General features: G+C 40.3%; 1 protein-coding gene and 1 pseudogene across 2 annotated transcripts in view; one reads left to right on the top strand and one right to left on the bottom strand.

Annotated features, from left to right (window-relative positions):
• The first annotated feature begins 15,706 nt into the window (after positions 1 to 15,706).
• Positions 15,707 to 20,617, top strand: Chchd3-ps1 (coiled-coil-helix-coiled-coil-helix domain containing 3, pseudogene 1; annotated as a pseudogene).
• Positions 17,830 to 27,267, bottom strand: part of Usp26 (ubiquitin specific peptidase 26) — a 46,812-nt gene continuing 37,374 nt past the window's right edge. Inside the window, 1 exon segment of one of the 2 annotated variants that reach the window (NM_001433989.1) lies at positions 17,830 to 24,029. In NM_001433989.1, the coding sequence (NP_001420918.1) occupies positions 21,467 to 23,950 (2,484 nt within the window). In that variant the 5' untranslated portion in view covers positions 23,951 to 24,029 and the 3' untranslated portion in view covers positions 17,830 to 21,466. 2 annotated transcript variants of the gene reach the window in all.

Raw genomic sequence — 27,267 nt, forward strand, 5'->3', positions numbered from 1 at the left:
CAGATCAGTCTTTTCCCTGTATGCATGCATCTTCAAAATTATCAAGCAGCCTTCCTCCAGGGTAGTAGTCATTATAGGAATAAGAACGCATAGTTCGAATTTTATAAATACAGTAGTCTACTCTTCCCCCAAATCATAACACCCTTGCCTGTCCACGATTGAGTCCAAACGAAACTGAGTTATTTGACCATTTGTGAACTCCCCTGAGCAAAGAAGCCCTCCAAACAACAGTGTGCTCATGGGACCATGAATCTTCTATTAAACACAGGAGTCTACTCCCATGCCTCTTCCCCCTCAGTCCTGACTCACCCCTACAGTTTCAAGTACCCCTGCACACAGAGTGAACTACCCTCTGGGGGAGCTGCATCCTCCACTCTCAAGGGTGGTGTAGGCTGACCATTTCGAATGCTGGGTGTTTGTATGTCAGCAAGTACCTATATTCATTTCAGCTTCCTGAAGCATTTATGAACATAGGTTAGTCATATTTCAGCCACAATATGGGAGATAAGACAGCCAGGGGATCTCATAGGTAGGTTGTGAGTAATAAATAATGAAAAAGCACTTTGCAAAATATGAAGTATGATCCTAATGCTCACTAGCACGAGATACTTTACTTTACCATTAGCCTACTTTATCACAGGCTGCCTTGAAGGGAAGCAAATGCTCGACATCATCAGCCCAGCCTCCAGTTATGGATTAGGTCAAAGAGAGCAGGGTAACTCTGGCTGTAACTGTTTCATCTGAAATGAAACCTGGTCATTAAATTTTTCAAGAAGGCACCTCATTCTTGGGGGGTCTCATGACCTCCATTAACTGTTCAGAACTAAACTTTTTTAATAAGATAAAGGCTGATTTAATCTATTCATTTCATCTGCAAAAATAGCACTAACAATATATTGATTTTTGCCTTCATAAAAAGGCTGCTTATTACCAGATATTCAGGCCTGGGACAGTCTAATAAACAGACAGAACATACAGTTAGAATTCTAAATAAAGGCTCCAAACCAGCAATTCATTTTCTTGTTCCGAACCTCAGAAATTAGCCTCCTTTCAAACTGGCCTGTAACTGATAACTGAAATGTAATTATACAGACAAGGCTGGCACCATAGGAAAACTGAGTAAAAGTGGCCTGGGGGGTAAGCTAGTTGGTAGAGTGTTTGCCTAGAGTATCTGAAATTCTCATGGTTTTCATTCCTCACACTGTGTTGCATAACCAGGATGTGGTAGTGTACATCTGTGATTTAGAACTCAGCGAGGGGAGGCGGGAGCGCCAGAAGTTTAAGGTCATTCTTTACTATGTGATGAGTTTGAGGTCAGCCTAGGCTACATTAGCAAATCTTGTCAAAGCGAGGAAGGATGGAAAGGTGGGAGGGAAGGAGAAAAAAGGGAGGGAAGAGGGAAAGGAGGGAGGGGAACAATGAGTAGACAAAAAGTGGTACAAGCCTGAAGCTTCTGACAAACAACCCTTCTTGTAAGGCTGAAGAGGCAGCGTGAATATTCCGTGTCCTATGCTGAAGATATAGCGGGAATAACCCAAGTTCTCTGTTGCCTTTTATGAATTTAAATTCAAATGAGCTGACAAATACGTATGATATGAAGGAATGGGAAGCATCCTATAAAGTATTATATGTACAAAGTGTCGCCATTCTTTTCTCTGCACCTCCATCTACCTCACTCCCACAACACTGGGAAGCATCCCTGCCCCAAAGGGCTACTCACTGTAAGTTGCACATTAAGTGGACGTTGTTGCCAAGGGTTCTGCCTTCTTTTAAAATGAAAGCGCCTCTTACATAGTCACTTATGTTCAATTAAAATGCTGAGTTCTCTAGAGATGGCTTCAGGATAATGGTGGCAAGAAAGGAGAGGATGTGGAAACAAAACTCCGTTGGTCAGTGGTTGGTAATTGTAATAAATGTTGGAAACCTGAAGTTTAATTGAATTGCTTTGCACCTTCACATGTTTGAACATTTCCATGAGGAGTTTATAAACTACAAACTGCCTTGGAGCTCAATACTGGAATCGGGTCATCATGAGTAACATCGAGTGACTTATTACACTCACTTGTCTCTGGAGAGCAGGAAGACAAACCAATACTCTGCCCTGTCTTCTGAAAGATGGACTCGAAGTAGAAGAAAAAAGGATCACAGGACCTGGGAACATTTTTGTCACCAGCCTTGCCATCATTTCTGGCCAGGCCTGTAGATACTAGTAATTGAAGATATGCCATTCATGAGAAGAGAGCTCGGACTATGTTATCTCCTAAATGATTATAAGCGCACCCCGGTATAAGTGCACAAGCAACTCCAGTAGCCTTATAATGAACTCCCCAAAGACTCAAATCTCTAATCATTAATATGAATGATAGCTAGTGGGGTTTGTTAACTAGAATCACCCAGGAGATGGGACTCCGGCCATGCCTGTTCCAGGTTATCTTGATTGCACTGAGGTGAGAACTACCGACTAAGGGAGGTGAAAAACTCACATACATTTATCCCTCTGTTTCCTGACTCAGTGTGACCTGACAAGCTGCTTCAAGCTCCTGCTTCCTTGATTTGCCTACCACAATGGACTATTCAATGGGACTGAGTGCCATACTAAATCCTTCCTCCATTAAGTTGGTTTGTCAGAGTTCTTATTACAGCAATGGGAAAAGGAACTAAATACAATAAAATTATCACATGCAGCTGACACCACACAGTGGGAGAATAATGGCTAGTATCCGCACAGTGTACACCGTAATCCATTCTGTTTACCAATTCAGAATCTTGCTAATATTAAGGCTCAAATAGTCATAAATAGATGTGAGGTTGATGCCTCCTCCAAAATCTAATCTCTTCCTTTTCCCTTTGATTTTTCTCAACTGGAGCATTTGAAAAGCTAAATGCATATTTACCAGAACATCTGACAGCTATTGCTAGCCATGTGCAAAATGTGTTGTCTGGGGACAACAATGAACAATGAAGAAGCACCAGGATAATATGCTGTGGCAGAACTCGATGACTGCAAAAGCATGATTTCTCATGGCTCGACTGTGCCACGGCAGTGCAAACAGGATGACTCTCAATAGGACCTGCTGTGAGAAAGCTGACTTATGCTATCATTCACTTGGGTATTCAGTTGGGAGAAGCCAAATATACTTCTGCTTTTATACACCTATCTAAGCAGACAGGAGCCTAAAAGGGGTGGTGGTGGTGGTGGTGGTGGTGGTAGTTGTGTGTGTGTGTGTGTGTGTATGTGTGGTGTGTGCGACTAAAATCTTCACAACTAGCTTTTTGAAAGACAAAAGGATGGGTTTTTGTTCGTATTTACTAGCTTCCTTAGTGCATGTTCACTCTGAGTCAGTATGGCTATGGTTACACTTAGGTGTGGGTCTGAGAATAAATATTAAAAATTCAGCTAAAATACATTAATTGGAAAAATGGCAGCAGCAGGTTCTCCTCTAGGGTCTGTGACCTCTCCCTCCATGGGTACTTGGCTAAGTTTATGGTGCTCATTATGAATTCCTTCCCATTGATTGAGCTTTAAAACCAGCTGTTGGTTAGCCTCAAAATATAGCTGACACTATTACACCATTAGGGCTGTCTTACCAGACCATCAATGCTGTGCTTTGGTAGGTAGATAGGGCCACTGATTGTTTTTCTCTGTTGTCTTTGATACTATGAGATCCAGGTCTCAGGGATGAAGATTCCAGGCCTAATCCTATTAGATTCTTACAAGTTCTGTGTCCAGGCTGTGTGATGTTGGAGGCAATAGGTCCTTACCTTCAAGTTCTGGAAAGCAACCAAGGGCAGTGTAGTAAGCCTAGTTTTCCTCTGGGATCAGGCACATTAGAATTCTGAGGTAGTGACAACTTGGGAAAGGAAGTGTTCTGTGTGCTTTGATAATTTTACCTTAACTCAAATTTGGCCCCCTGATCTATAATCATAACGTAAGGTGCTCCTTATTTAACCCATGTTTAAAATGTAAGATGATGCCTTGCATTTTTGCACAGGTTAGCTCACTTACTTGACACATTTATCCAATAATGATGAAACAGGATTTTCAAAAAAAAAAATGTTTCGCAGCCAAGAAAACCAAGGTTCCAAAATTAAATAAGCATTCAACTTAAGACAACTGCAGAATATATTTCTCAAAATGGAGAAGAAACCCGTGACGCTCTTCTCAAAGCAGCCTAACCCATTTGGTACAAGGGAGGCTTCTCCTGTTGTGTCCTGACTTGAAAGAATGGCTAATATGTTGGTTTATAGTAAAAAACAAACACAGCAGCTTATTCCCCCTTTTTATGGAAATCACAACAAGCCCTCAGAGGCAGTATGTGAAAAGCACTATTAATTTTTACATCTATTCCTTAGACTCTGGAGTTTTCAATTTTCGGAGAAACAACTGAGATCCCTGACACTTGAGTTGCACTTACAGATAATTGCCTGGAAAATGAAAAGGGCAAGAAGAAAATTAGAAGCTTCTAAAAGAGGAAACATAAAATCCTATAGAGAAGACAATCATTTTCAATAATGTTCATAGTCATTGCTAAAGAATAGTCTTTGCTTTGCAAACTTTTCATCTCCTGCTTCTTACAGAACTTCAACTTATCCTTAAGAATTATTAATATGAGCCCAACTGCAAACCATACATTAGAGTGAACCCCCAAGCCCACAGGATTAAATGAAATATGTCTTATTCCTCCCAGACTGCAGAGTAATTTTATAACTGGATCTTTGTCTCTACCACAGGGCACTAGAAACAGGGGACTAAAACTTTACTAAGTAAGGACTCACCTTGAATGCATAATTGCTATCATCCCACATTTGTGGAGGACCAGCCTTCAGAGAAATGCTGTAAGGGAGCTCTACATAACAAAAGAGAAGTGAAGGTGTATGCAAGGCAATTTTAAATTGTGATCCATTGGGAAAAGGCAAACTAGAGAAGGTTTTACGAAATAGAGGGTTCTAATAAATAGAGAGACTTTGGAGGCTGAAGGGGTAGATGTCAAAGTGAGCTATGAGAGATGCAAAGAAGGATCTGAAAGTGAAAGCGACACATGACAAAATGAACCAGGTCTAATACTGCATAGAGGAGCTGAAGAACAATGGGATTTCCGTGTGTGTGTACATTCGTGTATGTGTGCCCATGTGCATGTGAACCAGAGGTCAGCCTCAGATGTCATTACTCCTCAACGCTATGACAGTTTCTCTCAATGGGACCTGGAGCTCACTGAGTAAACAAGAAAGGCTTTTTCTGTCTTCCTAGGGCTACTAAGATTATGAGTTTTTATCACCAAGCCTGTTTTTTTGTTGTTGTTGTTGTTGTTGTTGTTTTTTATTCCTGGGTTTTGCCATTGAAACTTGGGTCCTCATGATTACTGGCAAGAAACTTACTGACTGCCTATCTCCCCAGTGTCAGGATGGCATTTTTTATGGAGGAGAGTCAGAAACTATGTGCCAGAAAAACAACACAGAAGGCTCCCTCTACCCCTTGAAAGGCCAGCTCACTAAATTCCAGATGAAGGAAAAGTATACAGGTTCCTACAAGGCAGCTCATCAAAAGCAGACTGACTGCCTGAGAAGCAACTGGTGGTAAAACACCCTGGAGGCAACTGGCCACGCAAGCCATTCACAAGAAATTGCCTTCTAAAGAAGGAGTTGGGCTCGGGAGGGTACCTTTATTGTGTGGCTCTTGAGCACAAATTTTGCAGATAATGGTGTCATGTTGCAGTGTCAGAAGATTGGACATGTCCAGGCCCTAAGCTATCACATAAGATACTTGTCCCCATAAATCACAGAGCCCAGTAGCAGTAGGCATGGGAAATAATCACAGGTATAGAACAATAATTGTTACATGAGAAGCTGAGCATGATCATGTACCCCTAAAATCCCAGCACTTGGGAGACAGAGGCAGGAAGATCAGTAGTTCAACAACACCCATGGTTATATAAGACCCTTAAAAATAAAACTGTAACTGTTCTCTCAGGCAGTCTGTAGTACATGCAGGACCAAGAGCTACTCTTTTGTAATGCAAATCAGTGAACCTTTTCTACATCAACAAGTGCGCTAGGGAGTGTGTTAGTGTAAAAGCCCTAGATAGCTCAATAGAGCTTGAAAGCCTTGACTTTCCTAATAAGCTCTCCTTTTTGTTCTTTTTAAATTATTTTATTTATTTTCATTCCAAATGTTGTCCTCCTTCCTTGTTCCCCCTCCTCCAGTTCTTTACCCACTCCCCACTCCCCTTTGCTTCAGAGAGGGTGCTCCCTATCCACCTAACCACCCCACCTCACCCTACCAGCACCCCCCTTCCCTGGGGTATCAAGTTTCTATAGGATTACCGCATCCTCTCCCACAGACAACAGACAAGGCAGTCCTCTACTATATAGGTGCCTGGGGCCACGAACCAGCCCACGTATGCTCTTTGGTTGGTAGATAAGCTCTCCTAATGTTTTCATATGTATGCACAGATTATTTTGAAATTTTTAAGTGAAATATTCTCTGGGAAAGAAAAAGGAAGGATCAAGAGTGTTAGGCAATAGTATAACGGGACCTAATCACCTTTAAATATTCAGGGATTATGTTATTTACAACATACCTGATATTAAGTTTTTCACATTACAGATAGACCTAGGATTGGAGAATGTGCTTTTTTAAACCATTTCCCAAGAGTCAGAAAACTGAGGCTCAGGCATTTACAACAGCAAATAACAGGGCAAAGTCCTGATGATACTGAGGTGACTGTGCCAGTTAACAATATATGTAGTCTGTTACCTCTAAATTCATCCATCTGTACATGGTCTGTGGATAACAGGCAAAGTTCGCATACATATTTCTATGTGCAATGTTGACTCTGGCCAGTAGAGGGCACTTGAGGGACACTGTGGAGAAAGCTGCTTTAGTTTCTGTCAATTTTATTGTGGAGTGGGTCAACAGTGTTGAAATGAGAATGTTTTGGGAAGATATATATAGATAGATGACTCAGAATGAACACACACCATGAGGATATCAAGAAAGCAATATGATATATCCAGCAAATGTCAGTCAGATTCTTTTTCCAGCCACCTGAGTGCTTGCTGGATAAACTAATAAAGTGGCCACAAAAACGGGGATGGAGGGTTTGCATAGGCAAACAACACACATTTCTTCTTAGGAATCTAAAATTTTCTACTACTGAGGGTCTAACCTCCTGACGATGAAGATGTGCATGAAGACCTGGATAACTACCTATCCTCAGGAGGACCAGTAGGCTACCTGTCTTTAGAGAAAAAGGAGGTGAAACACGTATCCTCTTTTACTTGGATAAATTTGTGCATATAATAAATTTATATCCTCCCTAGTAAAGATTCGTCTAGCCTCGTCATCATTAGACTCACCGAATGGCGAATTTAACACTGTGACATCCCAACCAGCCTTGTATCCCATCAGCCAATGCATCAGCGAGGGCAGTGCAGCGGCGGTGGCCTTGTACTCCTGCCCATAAGTAGCCTCATGGAATAATCGGTTGCCCAGAAATAGCTGGGAACTAGCTTATGGAAAACTGAGTTGCGTGCCTATGCCTTACCTGGATCCTATTTAAATCTCATAAGATCCTATTTGCACGGAAACCATAGTATGATGCCCTCTTCCTCATTCTTAGCTATGGATTAAAAATTCATATGTGGACAGCTCTACTTTCTGAGATTTTGATTTTCACTCTTCAGCTATTTTTCAGACTAGTTCACAAGGTGAGACTGCTTTCATACGAGAGATCACAACAGGGGTTCCACTCCACTAGAGGGAGAGGGTTTCAACTACCCATTTTTGTTCCCTTGTGCCATCGAGCAAACTGGCATTAAAAGGGGCTAATCTGGACCAAGAGATACAGCTCAGGAAGTTAAGCAATTGCTACCCAACCATTTCATATTTCCAGAACCTATGTAAAGCCACACATAACAATATGTAACTGTAATCCAAGTACTTCTGTGTGAAGATTGGAAGCTAAGACAAGAGAGAGAATCCCCAGAAGCTGGTGGGCTAGCTAGCCCAGGATACACAGTAGAAAATAAGAGACCTTTTCTCAAACAAGGTAGAAGGCAAGAACTGACACATAAGGTGTCCTCTGACTTCCACATGCATGTACCCACACTAAAAACATGTGCACAGAAGTCACACATTTATTTTTTATTGTCTTTAAAAGGTGTCTACCATTTTTATTTATATGCATTTATGTGTTTATGCCATATGTGTGCGGGTACCCATATAGGGCAGAAGAGGGCCTCAGATCCCCTGGAACTGGAGATACAGGCAGTTTTTAACAGCCAAAGTCGCCACTGGGAAAGGTACTCCAGTCCTCTGGGAGATGCTCAGCCAAGTCTCCAGCTCCCAAACTAGGCTAAGCTAATTGGAGTGACTGGTCTAATCACCAAAGACAGATCAGGTTGATGCTACAAGTTAGAATCATGGAAGTTTTAGGGCAAAACTCCGCAAAAGCTGGGGAGATAGCTCAGTTGGTAAAGTGCTTGCTTTGCAAGCATGATAATTGAAATTCAAGGATCCAAGTGAAAAGCCAGTGGTCCCAGTGCTGGAGAACCGGAGACAAGAAGTGTCTTAAGTGTCTTAGCCAGGGTTTCTATTCCAGCACAAACATCATGACCCAGAAGCAAGTTGTAGAAGAAAGGTACGCTTTTAACATTGCTGTTCATCACCAAAGGAAGGCAGGACAGGAATTCACACGGGGCAGAAACCTGGAGGCAGGAGCTGATGCAGAGGCCATGGAGGGGTGCTGCTTACTGGCTTGCTTCCCCTGGCTTGCTCAGCTTGCTTTCTTATAGAACCCAGGACCACCAGCCCAGGGGTGGCACCACCCACAATGGCCCTCCCACCCTTGATCACTAATTGAGAAGATGCCTTATAGCTGGATCTCATGGAGGCATTTCCTTAAGGGAGGCTCCTTTCTCTGTGATAACTCCAGCTTGTGTTGACACACAAATCCACCCAGTACAGTAAATGCCAGCCCAGTAAGAGACTCATCCAAAGGATATAAATGATTTTCCTGTGTAGAACGCCTCATATTTTGAAGGCAGATATAGAGCTTCTACTTTAGTGGTTACTTACATAATAACATAAGAATGAGACACTTCGTAATTTTTTGTTTTCTGCTTTTCTTTTTAATAATTTGTTTTTACGTGCATTGTTGCTTTGCCTGTACGTATGTCTGTGTGAGGGTGTCAGATATTGGAGTTACAGACAGTTGTGAGCTGCCATGTGGGTGCTGGGAATTGAACGCAGGTCCTCCAGAAGAGTATTCAGGGTTCTGAATGCTCAGCCACCTCTCCAGCCCCTGACAAGTCAATGTGAGGCTCATTTCATTTGCAATTGACCCCATTTGAATATATCTATGCAGCTTTTAATAGATTGATTTTCTAAAAATTGTGTGCATATGCACATGCTTGCAAGTGGCTGCCTTCAAAGGCCAGGAAAGGACACCAGGTCCTCTGGAGCTGGAGTCACAGAAGGTTGTGAGCCACCACATAGGTGTTGGTCCTATGTAAGAGCAGTATGTGCCCTTAAGCACAAAACCATATTGCTGGCTCCTCTATGAATCAAAGCAGGCAACAAAAGTCTGCATCTTCTTTATTTGCTCTTCAGTCCTGTTTCTCTGGTCCTGTACAGGATATGGATATATATATATATATATATATATATATATGTGTGTGTGTGTGTGTGTGTGTGTGTGTGTGTGTGTGTGTGTATGTGTGTATGTATGTATATATCCATATATATATATGTGTGTGTGTGTGGACACACACACACACACACACACACACACACCTACCTTAGACTCAGAGGGTTTTTACTTGAGTTCACTGTTTTCAGCCTGGCTGGTAGTAATGGGAATGAAAGGAAACAAATAGATGACTGATGGGCTATATGGTGGTTGAGACAGACAATGGAGTTGAAAACTGATGCTTTTATTCTGAGGTTTTGATAGGCCCACATATTTTTCTATCCACAACTATGCTATCCACTTTTCTCTTGTAGTAGAGATGAAGTGCTCAATTAATCCTTGTTGAGATTATCCAAATGCACTTTAATTGAAATGTTTTCTCTTTGGGGTATTTGTTGGAAGTCTTTGTACACTGTTCTATATGCCCTTATCCCTTGATAGGAACTGTCTTTGGTAAACGTTGTGGGGAATAGTACCAATAAAAGCCTATTGCCCCATGTTCCCTGTTCTCTTCACATAGTGTCTATGGGTAGATTGTATGTAGCACCACTCATTCATTTTCCCTTACTCATGCATTCTATTCTGGAGCTCCCCTAAATGTCCCACTCTCTTTTTTTCTTCCTCACACTTACCCTATGCTTAATTTAAAGGAGAAAAGTATCCAGCCTCATGCACCCTGAAATACTTTATCTGTATTTATAGCTATTCCTCATACAAGTATAATTATTCCCAATTAAATTTCAAATACTAGCCATGATAGGTTATGTTAAGTAGTTAACAAACTTTCCATATGTGTGTTACATGTTATATAATGTGTATATACACACATAATTATTGTATGTGCACATATAATGTATATACACATAATGTATATAATATATGTATATAAATTTAGTATTTCAGGCTTCAGACTTTGTGAGTCCTATATTTCCTTACAACCTCTGAAATCTAGACTTGGCTGTTCTTGCAGAGGACCCAAGTTTAGTTTCCAGCATTCATGTTGTGAGACTCACAATCACCCCTGTAGCCCCAGCTCCAGGAGCATTCCATGTCTCTAGCCTCCTCAAGCATCTGCCCTCACTTGTTCTTACCCACACGATATACGTTATTTAAACATAAATCACTTCTTTTTGAAAAGGGACAAAAGGCCCAGCAGCAGAACACTGGCTGCCCTTGCAGAGAACCTGGGTTTTATTCCTAGCTCTCAACAACGCTGCTCGTCTCCACCTGTCACTCCGGTTCTTGGAGCCATGGCACCTACTCCTGGCTTTCATGGGCACTAGGCATTCATGTGATGCCCATCCATATATGCCCACAAAATACTCGTACACAAAATAAAACTGGATTTTTGAAAATGTAGCTTCTTGGGCTGGCGAGATGGCTTAGTGGTCAGGTGCGCCTGCTCCTCTTACAGATTATCTGGGTTCCCAGCACTCACATGGCAGCTCAAAGCCATTCCTAGCTCGCAGCTTCACGTAGGCAAAACAGCCAGCCACACACAGAAAATAAGACAATTAAATCTAATTTTAAAAATGTATCAACTTGGTTGTTGCAGTTAGGGCATAGGTTAAAAAAATTGATATGATGATGTCCAATAAACTTATTCATAACAGTGTCAGACTAACCACAGTGCATGGTTTATTGATTCTACCCTTCAGTTTTGACATCCCAGTGTCCCTAACATAACAATGCAAAGGCAATTGTCATTCTGCTTCAATTGTTACCTCCCCCAACTCCCCCTACCTATTTTGTATTTTAGTGGCAGAAAACTTTGTGATGTGAAGACAAGGCCAGGGAATAAGTATTCCCAGTGTGAACCTTGGTGTGCAAAGTTACAGAAAATACCACGGTCAGGCAGAAACACAGACACACCTTAACAATGTTAGCCGGGGCTTGAGATGTCTACAAATAGAATTAAGAGGGAACTCGGATGATGCGACTGGTAAATGAAAATACTCCATTCTTGGAAAACTAGTAATTTCACTGTTGTGACTGCTACACCAGAAACCGAAAGGAACATGATTTTGTCTTTCCAGGATGTCAGAATTTATTGAAGAACAATACATTCATAAGGTTTCGCAGTTTCAATGACAGCAATTTGTCATATAATCCACCTACCTTCATAGCCTAGCTGAGGCAAATGCAGGTTCTTTCATTGCTAATATTAAGTTGCACACAGTATACATGTATAGATACTATATCTATACGTTTATGTGCATGTATTTGGATTACAGAATGAATGCAAATTAAGGACGCTGCAGCAGAATTCAAGAGGCTTCAGAAGAAGGCCGAGAAAGAGACTGTATTGACAAAATAATAAATTAGGCCAGTGACAGGATAGAGTTGCTGAAGTTGGGTTTGAGAGCAAAGCTGAGGTAGTTTTTACAAAGGGTGGTGCTGATACAGTCGGGATGCGGTTGCCATCCCAGTCAAAAACTCTGACTCAGAACTGTTTCTGTCTAAAAGAACGGCATGGACAAAAAATGGAGGAGAAACTGAGGGAAAGGAGAGCCAGTGACAGCCCATATTGGGATCCATCTCAAGGGGAGGTTCCAAGGCCTGACACTATTACTGATGCTATGGTGTCCTTACAGACAGGAGTCTAGCATGGCTACCCCCTGAGATGCCCAACAAGCAGTTGAGTCAGATGCACATGCTTACACCCAACCAATGGACAAAAGTTGGTGACCTCTGTGGTTTAATTAGGGAAAAGCTGGAAGAAGCTGAGGAGTGAGACCCTGTACGAAGACCAGCAGTCTCAACTAACACAGACCACTGAGATCTCTCAGACACTGAGCCACCAACCAGGCAGCATACACCAGCTGATTTGAGACCCCTGATAGACACACACACACACACACACACACACACACACACACACACACACACACACACAGCAGAGGACTGTCTGGTCTGGACTCCATGAGAGAAGATGCACCTAACCCTTGAGAGATTTGAGACCCCAGGGAGTGGGGAGGCCTGGCATGGGGAGGGGAACATTTGGACATAAGAGAAGGAGGAAATGTGGGAGGGTGGACCAGAAAGAGGGTAACCACTGGATTGTAAAATAGAAAATAACAAAATATTGGAAAACATGTGGTGAGGCAGGCAGTTGAGTAGGCTGTCAGCATCAGGAGGCCCAGCCAAGTCAGGGTCATTGGTCGTTGACATACATACCAGGTACCAGATGATAGTTTAACATTGGGCCATGCCATCAATGTAAGGTGTCCATCACTTTATGGGGTCCTTTTTTGGTCTGGTGTTTTCAGTAAGTTCTTGAGCCTGTTTTCCCTGGTTTGACTTCATTATGCCCATGCACCCCTAGTTTCATTTCACCCCAATAAACTTACAGAATGTCCCTCTTCCAATTCCTAGGAATATGTCATGTATCAATCTGTATTAGATGGAGGGGGGCTGACAGATAATGCAGTTTCTAGGTCCCCCTAGGGGCTATAGTCATCCTCGTGAGTCTGCTAGAGTAATGTGCTGCTTGAACAACCAGTTTTATACAATACGGAGTAATTTAAGAGTACGACATAGAGTCCTAAGCAATGGCTCAATGGCTAAGAGCACTTGCTGCTCTTTCAGAGGACCCAGGTTTGGTTCCGAGACCCATAGCAGTTTACAACCATCTGTAACTGCAGTTCAAGGACTTAATGCCATCTGCCAGTCTCTGGGTACATCAGGGATGTATGAAATGTACTTACACATGCATAAAAAGTAAATAAAACTTTTTTTTAAAAAAAATAGTAGGGCATAACCTGATTTCAAGAGTTACGCACTCAACTTTTAACACCAAATTGGTATAAAACAGTAATTGCTCTTGCAACTGTAAAAGTGAATAGTTGGTTGAATTTTATTTACTACCCTGAAGAAGCTTTCCTATGAACGAGGTTTTTGTTTTATCCTTATTACTGTCTATGAGAAATTTTGTTTCTAAAAATACTTTCCTATGCTGTAAAAATCTAGCATTATAATATAGTTTTCTTTTAAAAATGGATTGTTTTACTCAGGCTTTTTTTCTGGATTTAGCATATATGATGGCCAGCTATCAGCCAGTATGGCTAGGGAACATGCTTTTATCCAAATAGTAACCTAGGAGTTGTCATGCAGGTATCTTGTAAAAGTGGTTATTATCTACAATCTAGTTGACCAAGTAAAGATAATGTGAGTGGACCTGTCTAAATCTCCCTAAAGAGCAAAACTTGATTTATTTTTTCTTTAAGAAATTCTGCCTCAAGTCTGCAGTAGCTCTAGCATGGCAGTTAGTCTTGTGGATTTTAGACTCAAGACTAGAATACTTGACTACTACATTTGGTTCTAGCCTGCTGTGCTACCTCTCATACTTTAGACTCGCTATCTGTATTAGTCAGCGTTGTTAAGATATACATAACCAATAGGATGGGTAGGTAGGCAAGTAGAGATGGGTAGATAGACTAACTGTGAGGGTTGCCTTATGGGATTAGAAAGATGGAAAAGATTCATCAGCTGAATCCTGATAGCTAGAAGCCCAGGGAAACAAATGGGTGCAGTTTCAGCACAAATTCAAAGGTCTGAGAACCAGGGAAGTGTTAATGTTTACATTTAAAGGCCCACTGACCAAGAATGCTTGCCTGAAAGCAGATGGATATACCATCTGAAGCAGAGAGCAAATGTGCCTGCCCTGTATCTTTTAAATCTGAATCAGGTCTTCAATAAATAAATTATAATGGCCAGCTCTATTTGTTAGCACAATCTCCTCTCTTCTATCAAGATGAATACTGGTATTTCCCAGAAAACCCTGCAGGATGTATCAGTAAACATTTACCAGCTATTTAGGCACTCATTTTCCTTGTCAATATAACACATAAAATAAGTCATTTCATTAATATCATTTCAATTATACTTATGTAGGGATGCATGTGAGTGTGTGCGTGTGCATGCGTGTGTGCGTGTGTGCGTGTGTGTTCTACATTAACAAATACTCAAATTTTGTTGATCCTGTTACCTGTTAGTCTGGTGAACCTTAACAAAAAGAACACATTATGGCTGAATTAGAAGCCTAGCTATATTACTTTTCCAAAGAGAAAAATTAGAAAGCATACCTATATGCCTATATATTGGCTAAATTATTCTAGGCCATTTATTAGCAAGTTTTGCCTCCTATATTAGTAATCTCAAGCACTGAACTTTTAAATTTCTGTTAGGAGAAATCAACCACTTTCTCCTTTTTGGTTGCAACTATGTGTGGTGTGCATATTTGTTCATGCTCTTGTGAGTATACATGGATATGGATATGGAAGCCAGCAGTTTGATGTTTGGTGCCTAAATTGCTCTGCACCTTATATATTTAGACAGGTTCTGTTGCTGAAGCCAGAACTTGCCTTATTTCGATATTCTAGCCAGTCAACTTGCCCCAGGGATATCTGTGGGGGATGTTTAAATTAATCTTGTGGAGGAAAAAGTGGGATGCAGATAGTCAACAGGCTCCTAGAACTTCTGAAAGAGTCCTCATCTGCTACATTAGAACTAATATGGCTACGGGCACACCAGTGAAACAGCAAAAAGAAACTGAGGCCAAGGTGGTAGCTTTTTCTTGGAAGCCCTCACAATGATACTCCCAGCACGCCTGAGCCCAATGAGCTGGGCTTTCATTGGAGCACAGTGAAGGTGTGGCGAGATACAATTGGTCATTGATTTAGTGGCTTGGGATTGACTCAAACATAAACTCTGGACTAGGCAGTACCGTCAGATCTACAGCCAGGTGCTGGTGTCTGTAGTTGGACTTCCTGGATTAGTCACATTGACTCCACTGCCTCATGTCCCACCCCTGTCCTGTTCCCATAGGTAACCACCCAGTCTCCTGTTCTGCAGATCAGCCTTTCATGTGGGTGCCAGGTATCCGAACTCCAGACCTTATGCTTGTATGGTAAGTGCTTTATGCATCTCTCCAGGCCATAAACACTTTTAAGTTACAGAAACAAACATTTCTGTGGTTTCACCTTTGAAATATTTTAGTGGGTGGGTCAAAATAGAGCCATGAACCAGGATGGTAGGTCATAAATGGAGGTGCCAGAGTGATGTACACTGTATCTGTTACCGATGCATATCTTGGCTGAACTGTAATCACCTAATAAAACCATCTGCCAGAAGCCTCTCCTGTTATCAACAGAGCAAATTGAAGCATGAAAATGAGGTGACTGCTTATCTCTCAACCTCCTTTTAGAGAGATTAAATATCAACTGGGGTACTTTGATTCTATACCCAACAACCTCTGCAACATTTTACCTAAGTATACTACACCAAATAAAACCCAAAAAATCATATCACATTAAAGTCTTTGGATTTAATTTTGAATATTACAAGTAGAATGTCTCATGGATTCCGATCTGCCTGGATCTGCCAGCTGATAGGAAGTTAAAACCAGGGTTCAACATTAAGAAAACCCTTACTGTTTTTACAAAACCTGTACATTGTATGTATGAGGAGCTCATTCATAGGCCAAATCTAGAAAGGGTCCCTATCCTGAGGGTCAAGTTTTCAACTGTGCTGAAACTTTAATGGCAGCCTACTGATGACAGAGGTTACTTTACTTGAACTAGCAAACATGAATCCACTCTCTGTAGGACAGGAATATATTCAGAATTCAGGAAAACCTTGACCAGTGTATGGATTTATTGGCATGCAAAAGGGGCTTCCAGCAGTAATCCTAAAAGGCACAAGCAAGGTTAAAACCAATGGCAACGCACCGTCATGGCCAGTGACGTGGAATGCTAGTATAGCAGGAAGGACAAATTTTTCCATGCTGCCATGTGGAGGGCTGGGCATGAGGCAGCTGCAAATGAGAAAGGCTCTGGAGCAAGGAGTCAGTCCACTGCTGTAAGCCAGGGCCCTCAAGAATGTAGGAGGAAAGTTATTCCAAGGTTTGCCTGAGGTTTTGTAGGTCACCAGGGACCACATATTCTGGGTTTGTGTCTGGGGATAGTATACTATAATCAGGTATTCTCACACCTGCATACCCAGCCCATCACCAACTGGGACAAGCAAAAGAAGTTCCTCTTGCAGTATAGATGAAATAATTTCTATCAAGAGCTAATGATCAAAAGCATTCTGTCCTGTGTTTGTGAGAATGTGCTGAATTGGGTATACTTGAAGGTGCGGAAGAATACACGCTACCTAGCAGTTCCCATACCCTAGCTGATTGGCTTACTTGGCACATATATCCAAATGCCTTTGCACCAAAACTCTCTGTTTCTAACTAACTGAATACACCAATCTTACCTGTTATTAAGGTTCTCACTTTTACAAGATTCTCATGCCCACTGTAGTCAGTAAAATTCAGTAAGGCTCCCATTGTATGTAGTGTTACCTAAATAGCATATAAGTTAGCCTACGATAAACTTGTGCAAAAACTCAGAAATCGGAACCAGAATGGTAAAAAATATACAAATGCTGCATAGAATAGGAATATGCAAATTAACTATAATCCTTATTTTTCTAATAGATGTTACCTTTAGTTGCCTTTTCTTTTTCTGCTGGGGGGAGGGGACTCTCAGTAGCTTCACGAGGTCTGATGGCCCAAACCGCACTTCCTCATACTAAGCCAGTGTGCCTTTGTGGTGATTTCCTTCACTTCTATTGGCCATGTATGATAGCATATCACAAAGAAAAGTACCTATCTGAGTCACTGGTAACAAGTGTTACAGGTAGTAAAATTTTAGGTTTCTGAGCAGAAAACAATGCTATCATAATCCATCTACATGGGCCCAGTCTAATCAAAATGGTTGTTAAATGAGAAAAAAACACAAAAGGGCCATTTCATTGTTAAGAACTCAGTCCAGCATTGCTGACTTTGAAGATTTAGAAATGAGGATAAGTGCCAAGGTCTGTGGGTGTTTAGAAAAACAAATCGTCTTCAGAATACCAATGATGGTAGCTTTGTTGGCAACTTGGTTTCAGCCTGCTGACACCAAATCTGGACTCCTGACTTCTAAAATAAAAATGTAATAAAATTTCTGTTATTTTAGGCTCTTGTGTTAACCTGCTATAATTTTTTTAAAAAGAAAAATTTAAGCAACAGGTGTTTTGCTTCTGGGATTACCTAGAAATATGATCAATAAACTGGAGGAACTGTTTACATTTATAATAAATAAAACTATTGATTGAATGGTGTAATTTTTAATATTTTATTTGAAATAACACAAAGGCAGTATACAACCCAAACATCCTCCTTTAGCTGCCCTATATTTAGAAGTGCTATATGCTAAAGAACATTTTCAGTATAAAAACTCCCCATCAAAATGATCTTGCAATCTCAAAAGATGTTCATCTTTTGTATATTACAATTTTTGGCCAGCTGTTACAATGCATGCCTTTAATCCCAGCATGTGGGAGACAGAGGCAGAGATGGGTCTCTATGAATTCAAGGCCACCTAAGGATGCCTCAAAAACAAACTAAAATACTCCCCAAAAAACACACACACCCATATCACCCCCCCAATATCCTACTGTTTCTCTCCCCCCCCCAATATCCTACTGTTTCTCTTATACTCTCCTGTTCTAAAGTTTATGTATGTACATGGGCTCAGAATTAAAGATACCAAAAGACTGGATCAGAAGCCCAAGTGTTGAGAGTTTCCCTCTCTACCTAAAACTCTCAATATTATCCTCAACTGTCTCGGTATTAAGAGAAATCAAACAATACCTCATTGTGTCTACAATAGTTTTATCTGTGAGAGTAATTCAATCTAAAAGACTCTACTCTCAGTTATCACTTAAAGACTTTCTAGTAGGTTCTACACTCTACCCTAAGGAAGAGAATCTCAAGCATTATCTAGGGCTGGATAGATGGCTTACAAGTATCTTTAACGAGCCCAAGGCCCTCTTCTGATATTTGGGCACATGTAGAACACTCATATACACAAAACTAAAAAACAACAGGGCATTATCTAACTTCCCTAAAAGGCCTAAATTCTAATTCACTCCTTAAAAGGCCTCTAGAAATAATGCTATCAAAGTCAGACCTGGTGGCCTCTACCTTTAACAGTAGCACTTGGGAAGCTTAAGAAAGTAGATCCCTGTAAGTTCAAGGCCAGTCCTGGACTACAGTGGCAAGTAAAACCACATCTCAAAAAAAAAAAAAACCCACCTATGATGTATTGCCACTATACTGAAACTGCCCCATACACTAGGAGGTACATTAGATGGCCAAGGTAGGATAGAAAACCCATTCCTGTACACATGTAAGATAACATATTAGTACAATCAAGTCATCTACATCAATACAGATATACAGTATTATAGACATATTGCTTCAAAGGCAAGAAAAGACATTCCAGAAAGCTCAGGCTTAGCATTAGAAGTGCTAAGTCTGATTACTGAGTGTTTACAGATAATCACGCCTAGGATGTACATGGCCCTCCCCACATGCCAGATCATACCTTAGACATTGTTTCATGTTATAGCAAAGCTTCTTAGTCAAGTTAGATTTTTTTAGGTCTTACTACTAATCCATGTCAAAGCAGGTATTGTGTACTCGTTAAAGGAACAGAATACCATGCTGCAAAGATGTACAAAAAAATCTCTAACTCCTCTTCTTATGTTGAATGCACAAAACTGTTCAGTGTTGTAGATCAAGTCCTGGTATATAAAAGTCCTTTGATGTTACCCAAGTGCCTCTTTGAGAAGATCGAAATGGTAAAGTGGGCTCAGATCACCAAGGACCAATAGGATACTTGCTGGCTGACAAACAGAAAAACATGCCAATTCCTTGAGCATAAATCAGCCTTTCCATTCTTATGGTCAAGGTCTGAGGATACCCAGCACACCTTTGCCTCTGAGGAAAATGAGGACTTGTTTAGTGTCCAGTGTCATCTATTCATGTCCAAGTAGATCCCAATGATTATCAGCTTCACTTAAGGTATATTGCCAGGATTTTGTTGAATTCAGTTGATAGGATCCCAATAATTTTTATAAAACCAAATTCTGACTAACAAAAGAATATTTGTGTTTTCATAGGAAATGTCATAGAAGAAATAAAAAGGCTAGAAAAACTTTCTATGAAATGAGCAATTAAACAGTAAAAGGTACTGCACATACAAAAGCAGAAACTCCTAAAATTAATAGAGCATTAGAATGTCCGTTGGATTACTGTAATCTGTCTTGAATTTGGGGATTAGTAAATCAGCAGCAGAGTCCACATATCCCATGAGTTTCCATTTTCCTGCACTGATCAGGTCACTCAAAGCCACATTAGAATATAAACAATGGGGTGGCCTTACTCTTATTTGGCAAAGAGTAGAGTCCAGGCTTCTACTTCGGCCCTGATGTGCTTGTGAGTCCATGCTCAGACTCTGTGGGAACAAAGGAGAAGCGCCTTCAAGATGGATGAGAAAGAGAATCTGTGGTGAAAGGAATCTGATTTCCAGAAAATATATTTGACCAGAACAAAAAATCTTCTCACTTTCTCTCAAGATCTCAGTGGTATTACAGCATTTATTATAGTGCTTCCATTTTTGAGCAACTGTCATTGGAGCCTATGAGTAACCAAAAAAACCATAGATTCCTTACGCAAGCCAGGAACCTTGAATGAGAGGGCTGCAGTCAATGAGCAGTTACCAGAGCTATTATTTGTGAGGATATCCAGTGAGGAGGAACACTCAAAGGCAAAGCATCCAGCTTGGCTGCTGGAAGAAAAGGTTAGGTGATAAGGAAGCAGGATGCTCTATCAAAGAGCAGCAGGTCAGATTGGAGAGAAGCTCAGAGTTCTACAAAGTCATCACCTAGAAGTATCAGAATGCTGCTGAAGAGGTGGAATCAAAGTTCAAGCAGTATCAATATCATCCAGATGAGTTACATCTGCAGACCAAGATGCTCCAGTGTTATCAGCAGGCTCTCAACTGATCTACTCTGGACAGCTAATACATGGACTGTGTCAACCATCCCAAATAGAGCATTCCAAGAGGATATCGTCACCCCTGAGAACACGCAAAGCTCCTTCAACATTAATTCCAGAGGTAGAATTTTTTCTATTAAGAAAATAACCCAATTAAAGACAACTAAAGACAGACACTAGAAAGTGGACTCAACAGTATCATAACTGAAGCCTGGGTTCAGTAAGAACACTGTTCAGTGATAACGAAAACCCTCAAAAATGAAAAAAGGGAAATGTGTCCCTCCCCACCTTTTTGAATATTTTCCCAATATGTGAAGCCAAAAAATGTTCTCCTCTCTCCTCACTTCAGCTCCACCATTAAATGATATCCACTGTGAGAAAGCCAGGAGAGAATTAGGACACTAAACCATTTCTAATGGAGAGATAACAAGAGAGCAGCAGGCTAGGGTAACAGTGCTGGGTAGACTCATCTGAACTGTGGTGTGTCTGGGCATGTGCTTTTTTGGTTCTGTTATGTAAAAGCTTTTTCATTATAACTTCTTAAGCTGACCCTCCAAGAAAGGCAGAGAGAAAATGTACCTTTTACTGGAATGTTTTTGAGTGCAAATAAGCCATTTTAATCAATAGAATGGCAATTTTGGGTTATATAACTTCCAGAGCAAATATTGAAAATCTCACTGTCAGTAATAAATTTTCTGACAAAGTTATACAAAAGGTACAGTTCCAAATTTGTATGAGAGAAGAACACTCATTAGCATGAGCTGTAATGATAAGACTGATGTGGTCACAGTCGAAAAGGAACTTTCTCTCTAAATGTTTATTAAGGTGTTGGTCCTGGGCTAATTATTTTTAGGTTAAGTGAGGCATTTGGGTAGACATGTTCTGTGAGGCATATGCTGTTCTTACTAACCCTTGGACGTGCTAGTAGACCAAGCTTCCTTTGCCAAGAGCTCTTCAAAGATATCATTATGCATGTAAAAGAAGACATATCCAGTAGAAAGCCTAGCCTTATATACAAGGTCCTCTTGTATACCTGTCACCTGTAGATCACTATAAGTGAACCAACTCTGCTTCCTGAAGTCAAAGGCATCATTGATATAGTGGCCTCCATTGGGACTGTTCCCAATATGGTTGATAATACTAACAAGCCTGTAAATGTTATCTTCTTTTTGATTTAACTTCTGTGGCTCCACCTTGCTTGTAGGCTTTGCCTTATCGAAAACATCATTGCATCCAGGGCTCTTACTGGAATCTGATGAGCCCTGTGAACTTAGACTACCATTCTGGGTATGTGACACTGCAGGTTTCCCAAGGTTTTCTGTCTGTTCCTGGGAGCTGGGTTTTGGACAGCTTTGAGGAAGTGCCTCTTTATTGCATTTCTCAGCCTCTTGGCACTTTTGTGATCGCTCCTCACTGATGCTACCAGAATCTAAATCACTAAGTACATACTCTTTCTCGTGTTTGATTGTCTCAGTCTCATTTGTAAGTTCTGACCTGACCACATTTGCACCTTTCCCTGCATCTTCCTGCTGCGCTGACCCACTCGACACTTCAGAGACTCTCTTTCCATTTTGTACTTCTAACTCCTTGTCTGATCTGATGTTTACAGTCGGGAAAACCTTGGATCTTGAGGTCCTCCCTGAATTACTTGATAATTTGAGTATTTCTGAACCCAACTCTTCAAGGGGTCTTAGTAAGTCAAGATTCTTAACATGCTCATTTGGGAGAAGGGGCTGGGGAGGTTTTGTGTTCTTGTTGCAGTGACAAGACAGCCGTAAGTACTTGGAAATAACAATGTGCTGCTCATCTTTGTTCATTATCCGGGACTCACTAAAGCTGTAGCGTTTCAGGTGAACAATAATAACCCTGGGTAGCCGGCCAAACTTGTGCAATGCAACAGATTTATTGTACAAACACCTTTCACACCTATGCTCAAGCTCCTCTGCCCTAAAGAAAAGATCTAAACTGGACTGGATAGACATGTTTTGGTCTTTCATTCCTTGAGGAATGTTGATAGAGAGATATCTACTTGGTTCTCTCTTAAAAACAGTCAGGCCACAGGCTTTACAAAAGATGGAACTCAGCAACTCAAATTCAAAATTGTTGGTAACAGGACAAACAGGTGTTCTGTTGATGCTAGTATAATTAGCAAAAATCTCTCTAAGTAAATAATAATCTCCTGATTCATTCTCAGATTGCCACATCATGTTTACTCTCTGGACAGTCTCCTTCAACTGAACTAAACAGAGACTCAAAAATTCATGAGCATCATTCTGCCTGTCAGCTGCAAAGACCTCGCCAAATATTGGGAGGGCTTTTGTAATACCTATAAGTAACTTTTGTCTGGTTCTTGCATTGTAAATATCTTTCAAAACCAGCAGTTGCATCAAGCGCATGTTAAAGTCATCTTTGGGAGGTTTAATCCATGGGAAGCCCTGATTGAATAAGTCATTAACAAACAGCGGAATTGAGCATAGAGACTGTAATACAACATTTATGTAACAGGTATTTCCAACATTAGGTAGGCCTTGCCATGACTTTTCTGGGTCAAGTAAAAATGTCTCCATATACTCATGCCAATCTAGCCCATTCTCAATATAGTGCGTTTCAAACAGTAATGGTGAAAATAATTTTGTAATGAGATCATTAAGATCACGAACATTCACACTACCCTCCTCGGGATAGTTGGTCTCAAATGGAAATCCAAACCCTGCCTTACTGATTTCTACCGCTCTCACACCCCTTTCTTTCCCCTTTTCATTAGATATGGACACTACTAAATTTGTCTCAAATTCTCTGGTACTGCCCTTCAGGTTCTGTTTTTCCTTTTCTGCACCAAGAAAAAATCTTTTCCTCTTCATGAACTGTGATTCTAATAATCCTACTGCATTAAGTGAGGCTGATGAGGGCGGAAGTAAAGGCAACTGACGAAACAAGCACATTTCGCTTTCTTTGGCTGATTCAAAGCACGCACTACTTGCTTTCAGATGACCTTCCGGTGGGGAAGAGCTCAACTCCTGTGCACTCGTGCTAGGATCACCAGGTCTCTCATCACTTCTCCTGGCTGCCCGAAGATTACTTTGATAGATTTTGTCCAAAAATCTTTTCAGTCGTCTGGCATCCATGGTGGTGAGTTTCTCGACAAACAAGAAATCATTATTTTTAAAAGTCAGATGTAGGTAATTCTGGTCTTCGCCATAGGTTCGAAGGACCACACTTTTAATATTATTGTATAGTTGCAAAGCCTTGATCTTTCCAGTGCTGAAATAGAGAATAAGTTTAACTTCCCTTTTGCCTATAAATGTCTCAATGAATGCATTTCTTGACTTGGACATTCCTGCCTTTGCACTCCACAGCTGGACTTGAGCATGTATCAATACAGGATCCATACTTTTTTTTCTTGGCAAATAAACACACGTTTCTTGGTTACTAGCAATCTTGACGGTTTAGTTTGTTTCCTAAGTTCACCTAAGGAGAGAACAAAGAAATAGTATGTAACTTTTTATATACCATGACTATTTTTTAATGTTGACTTTATACAAAAATCGCTCATGTTCTGGGTTCTAACCTTTTAGTGACTAATCAACACCATTGGAGAAAAAGCCATGGTAAGAAGACAAAAATCTTGATTATAACCCCAAAACATGATTTTTAAAAATTCCAAGAAAAGCTCTTTTAGTTCTGAGAGAAATGCTTATATAAAACCCAAACTCTATTCCTATACACTGAATCTCCTTTCCTCTGCAATATTGCATTCCATTCTAATTAAATTCACCTTTCCAGTGGAAATCCTAAACCCTTAGATGACTTTTAAGACATAGCTGCACAGTATCTTGTGTATATACAGATAACGTGCTTGCTAATCTTCCATCACAGAAGGAACTCACATGGAAACCAAATCATTAAGCAAATAGAAGCATTAATAGCCCGACTGCAGATGGCTACCTCGTGATGAATAAAGGATTCATATATGGGATACTGAGTAAATCTATCTTACCTCCTTCCAGTGCCAGTTACATCATCTTCTTTTACTTGGCACTGAGGAAATTCCACACATTTTACCCTTCATTGCAAAAGTTAAAAAATAATAGCTTTCTAACTAAAATGATTTTGGTAGCCAGCTCTGCACATTTACCAAGTGGGTTCTCTCTATTCAAAGCCAGTGGGGAACGTTAAGTTTACCTGTATGTTATAGCACATGCTTCAAATGCAAAAAAAAAAAAAAATACATTGTCAATCCTCAGAATCTAAAACTACTTTTACAAAACCAGTGAAGGATCAGATATATTCAATTACTGAAATTTAAAAATTCCAGAGTAATCTGGAAGAAATTTTGAATTAATTATATTAGACATCAGTACAAATGTTTACACCAGTAAACAAGTTCAGTGATTCATTATAAGTTGTGTTTTCTCCTAAATAGTTAATATTCTCCCTTAGTCTTCCCTATGTTGTTAGCTAACTCAGCAAACTGTCAGAATCAAGGAAAACTTCTGTTTTGCTCAGTGAAGTAGTTGTGGCCACACATATATATAAGTACACATAGGGGCTGGAGAGATGAGGGTTGATCTTACAGGGGTCCCGAGTTCAATTCTCAGCAAACACATGGTGGCTCACAACCATCTGTAATGGGATCCACTGCCCTCTTTTAGTGTGTCTGAAGATAGCTACAGGGTTCTCATATACATTAAAGAAATAAATAAGTACACATGGCCCCAAGTCAAATAATGATTATATTTATCACAGCAAAAACTTTCGATATAACATTTAAGCATAGCAGCAAATTTAAGTTTTCTACATTTGGGGATGGGGAGGTTCAAGACAGGTTTTTCTGTATAGCCCTGGCTGTCTTAGAAATTACTCTGTAGACTAGGCTGGCCTGGAACCCACAGTTCCACCTGCTTTTGTTTCCTGAGTGCAGGGATTAAAGGTATGCACCACATCTGATTTCAAATCTCTAGATTATGTACAGTTCACTGTTGTTCTGTGGATGCTACGTAAGGCTTTAAACAATTTTCTCTCTACAACAGTTTTAATTGTTCTTTAGTTTGTTTAAACATTCAACAAAACCTACAACTTAACGTTCAGATGTACTTTCATAGTTTCTACAACCCCAGATCAGTTTGTGTGCATGCATGCACATACACGCACATATATACACACACACAAACACAGACACACACACACATACACACACACACACAGATTAACCAGGCATAGAAGAGTACAATAGAATACAATTCCAGCCAGCATGAACTATAAGGGAAACACTGTCCTCCCAAAATATGGTGTTCTGTCTTTCTAATGATACAATAATCTAAATTCTTTTAGTATTTCTACTCTCTGTCTTCAAAAAACAATTAAAAGTTATACATAACACCACAAGTCTTTAATCATAGCACTTTGAAAGCAGAAGCAGGTGGTTTTGACACTGGCCCAGTCTATGTAATGAGTTATAGGATAGCCAGGGCTGTATAGAGACCATATCTCATAGAAAACAAAACAAAAGACAGGGGATGTACTTATGAAACTACCTGTATTTTTAATATTTCCTTAAAGTTTGACATACACTTCATTCTTGAATAAAGGACATTTCCTTAACCTCACTGAGTTTGAAAAAGACCAATGCTCATCTTTACTGCCCAATAGGTGAGCTGTCTAATAAGCACTGCCACTTCTCCAGCATATGCTAAACATAAAAGCTCTGTGTTCCATCTCAAGTCTCAAAGCTGTTAAGGATTGCCTTGGACTTGTTTAACGGATTTTAAACTAGAGTGCTGGTTCTCCACGAGCCACTATGTGCACACTCTAAGCAGCTGAAGGAAAGCCTCAGAATAGTGACATTTCTCTTCCCAGCTAGCTTCAAACTGAATAAAAGCCTACAATGATAACTACATGTCAAAGTTATGAAAACCCAGGAGCTTTTATTGAATTTTGTATAAACTCAAGTATCTCAGGTTTGATTGCTTGAATGCAAACACAATATATTAGGCTAGCTGATGTTCTCAAAGCATAGCCAGAAACTTACAAAATTTTATGACCTCTGTCAAGGCTGAAGGAATGACATGAGATAGGCAGAAGTTGGAAGTTGGCCACTGGTTGTTTTTTTTTTTAAATAAAATAAAACATCCAGTAGAACTGTTGCTTCATTGCTAATTTACTAGTTTTCACATATTGTTCTTTCTTCAGGTGTTTATTGAGCTATGCTTCACATTATGATATTCTGAACATATTTTCAATGCTGAACAGTGAAAACATTTCTCTATAAACACAAAGGATAGAAAGAATCAATATATTTAATGATTTAAATTAAACCACCAGTGTTCACAAGTCACAACGAAAGAAAAGTTTCTGTCCAATAAGAACGAAGGAGCCACAAAAATACCTTTTTGGTACCATTTCTAGGACTTGACACAATACATACCTACAATACAAAGTGCACACGCATGCGTATGTGTGTGTATTTTAGAGACAGAGAAAATCAGAAGACAGACACAGAATATCTTCCTGTGTTAAGGTACTTGACATTCTACTTCAAGTCCACAATGTACTGGCTTAGCCTCATATTTATGGAAAACTTGAGGAAGAGATTTGCCCTCAATATCTATAAAGCCCAAGAAACCTCCAAATGCCTGGGTTCATAATTCTGCATTCAGGATTTACACTATGTTGTAAACATTCACACACTCTATGCTGCATTTCCGTC

This window comes from Rattus norvegicus, chromosome X (genome assembly GCF_021556685.1).
Source record: "Rattus norvegicus strain SHRSP/BbbUtx chromosome X, alternate assembly SHRSP_T2T, whole genome shotgun sequence".
NCBI classification, from domain to species: domain Eukaryota; kingdom Metazoa; phylum Chordata; class Mammalia; order Rodentia; family Muridae; genus Rattus; species Rattus norvegicus.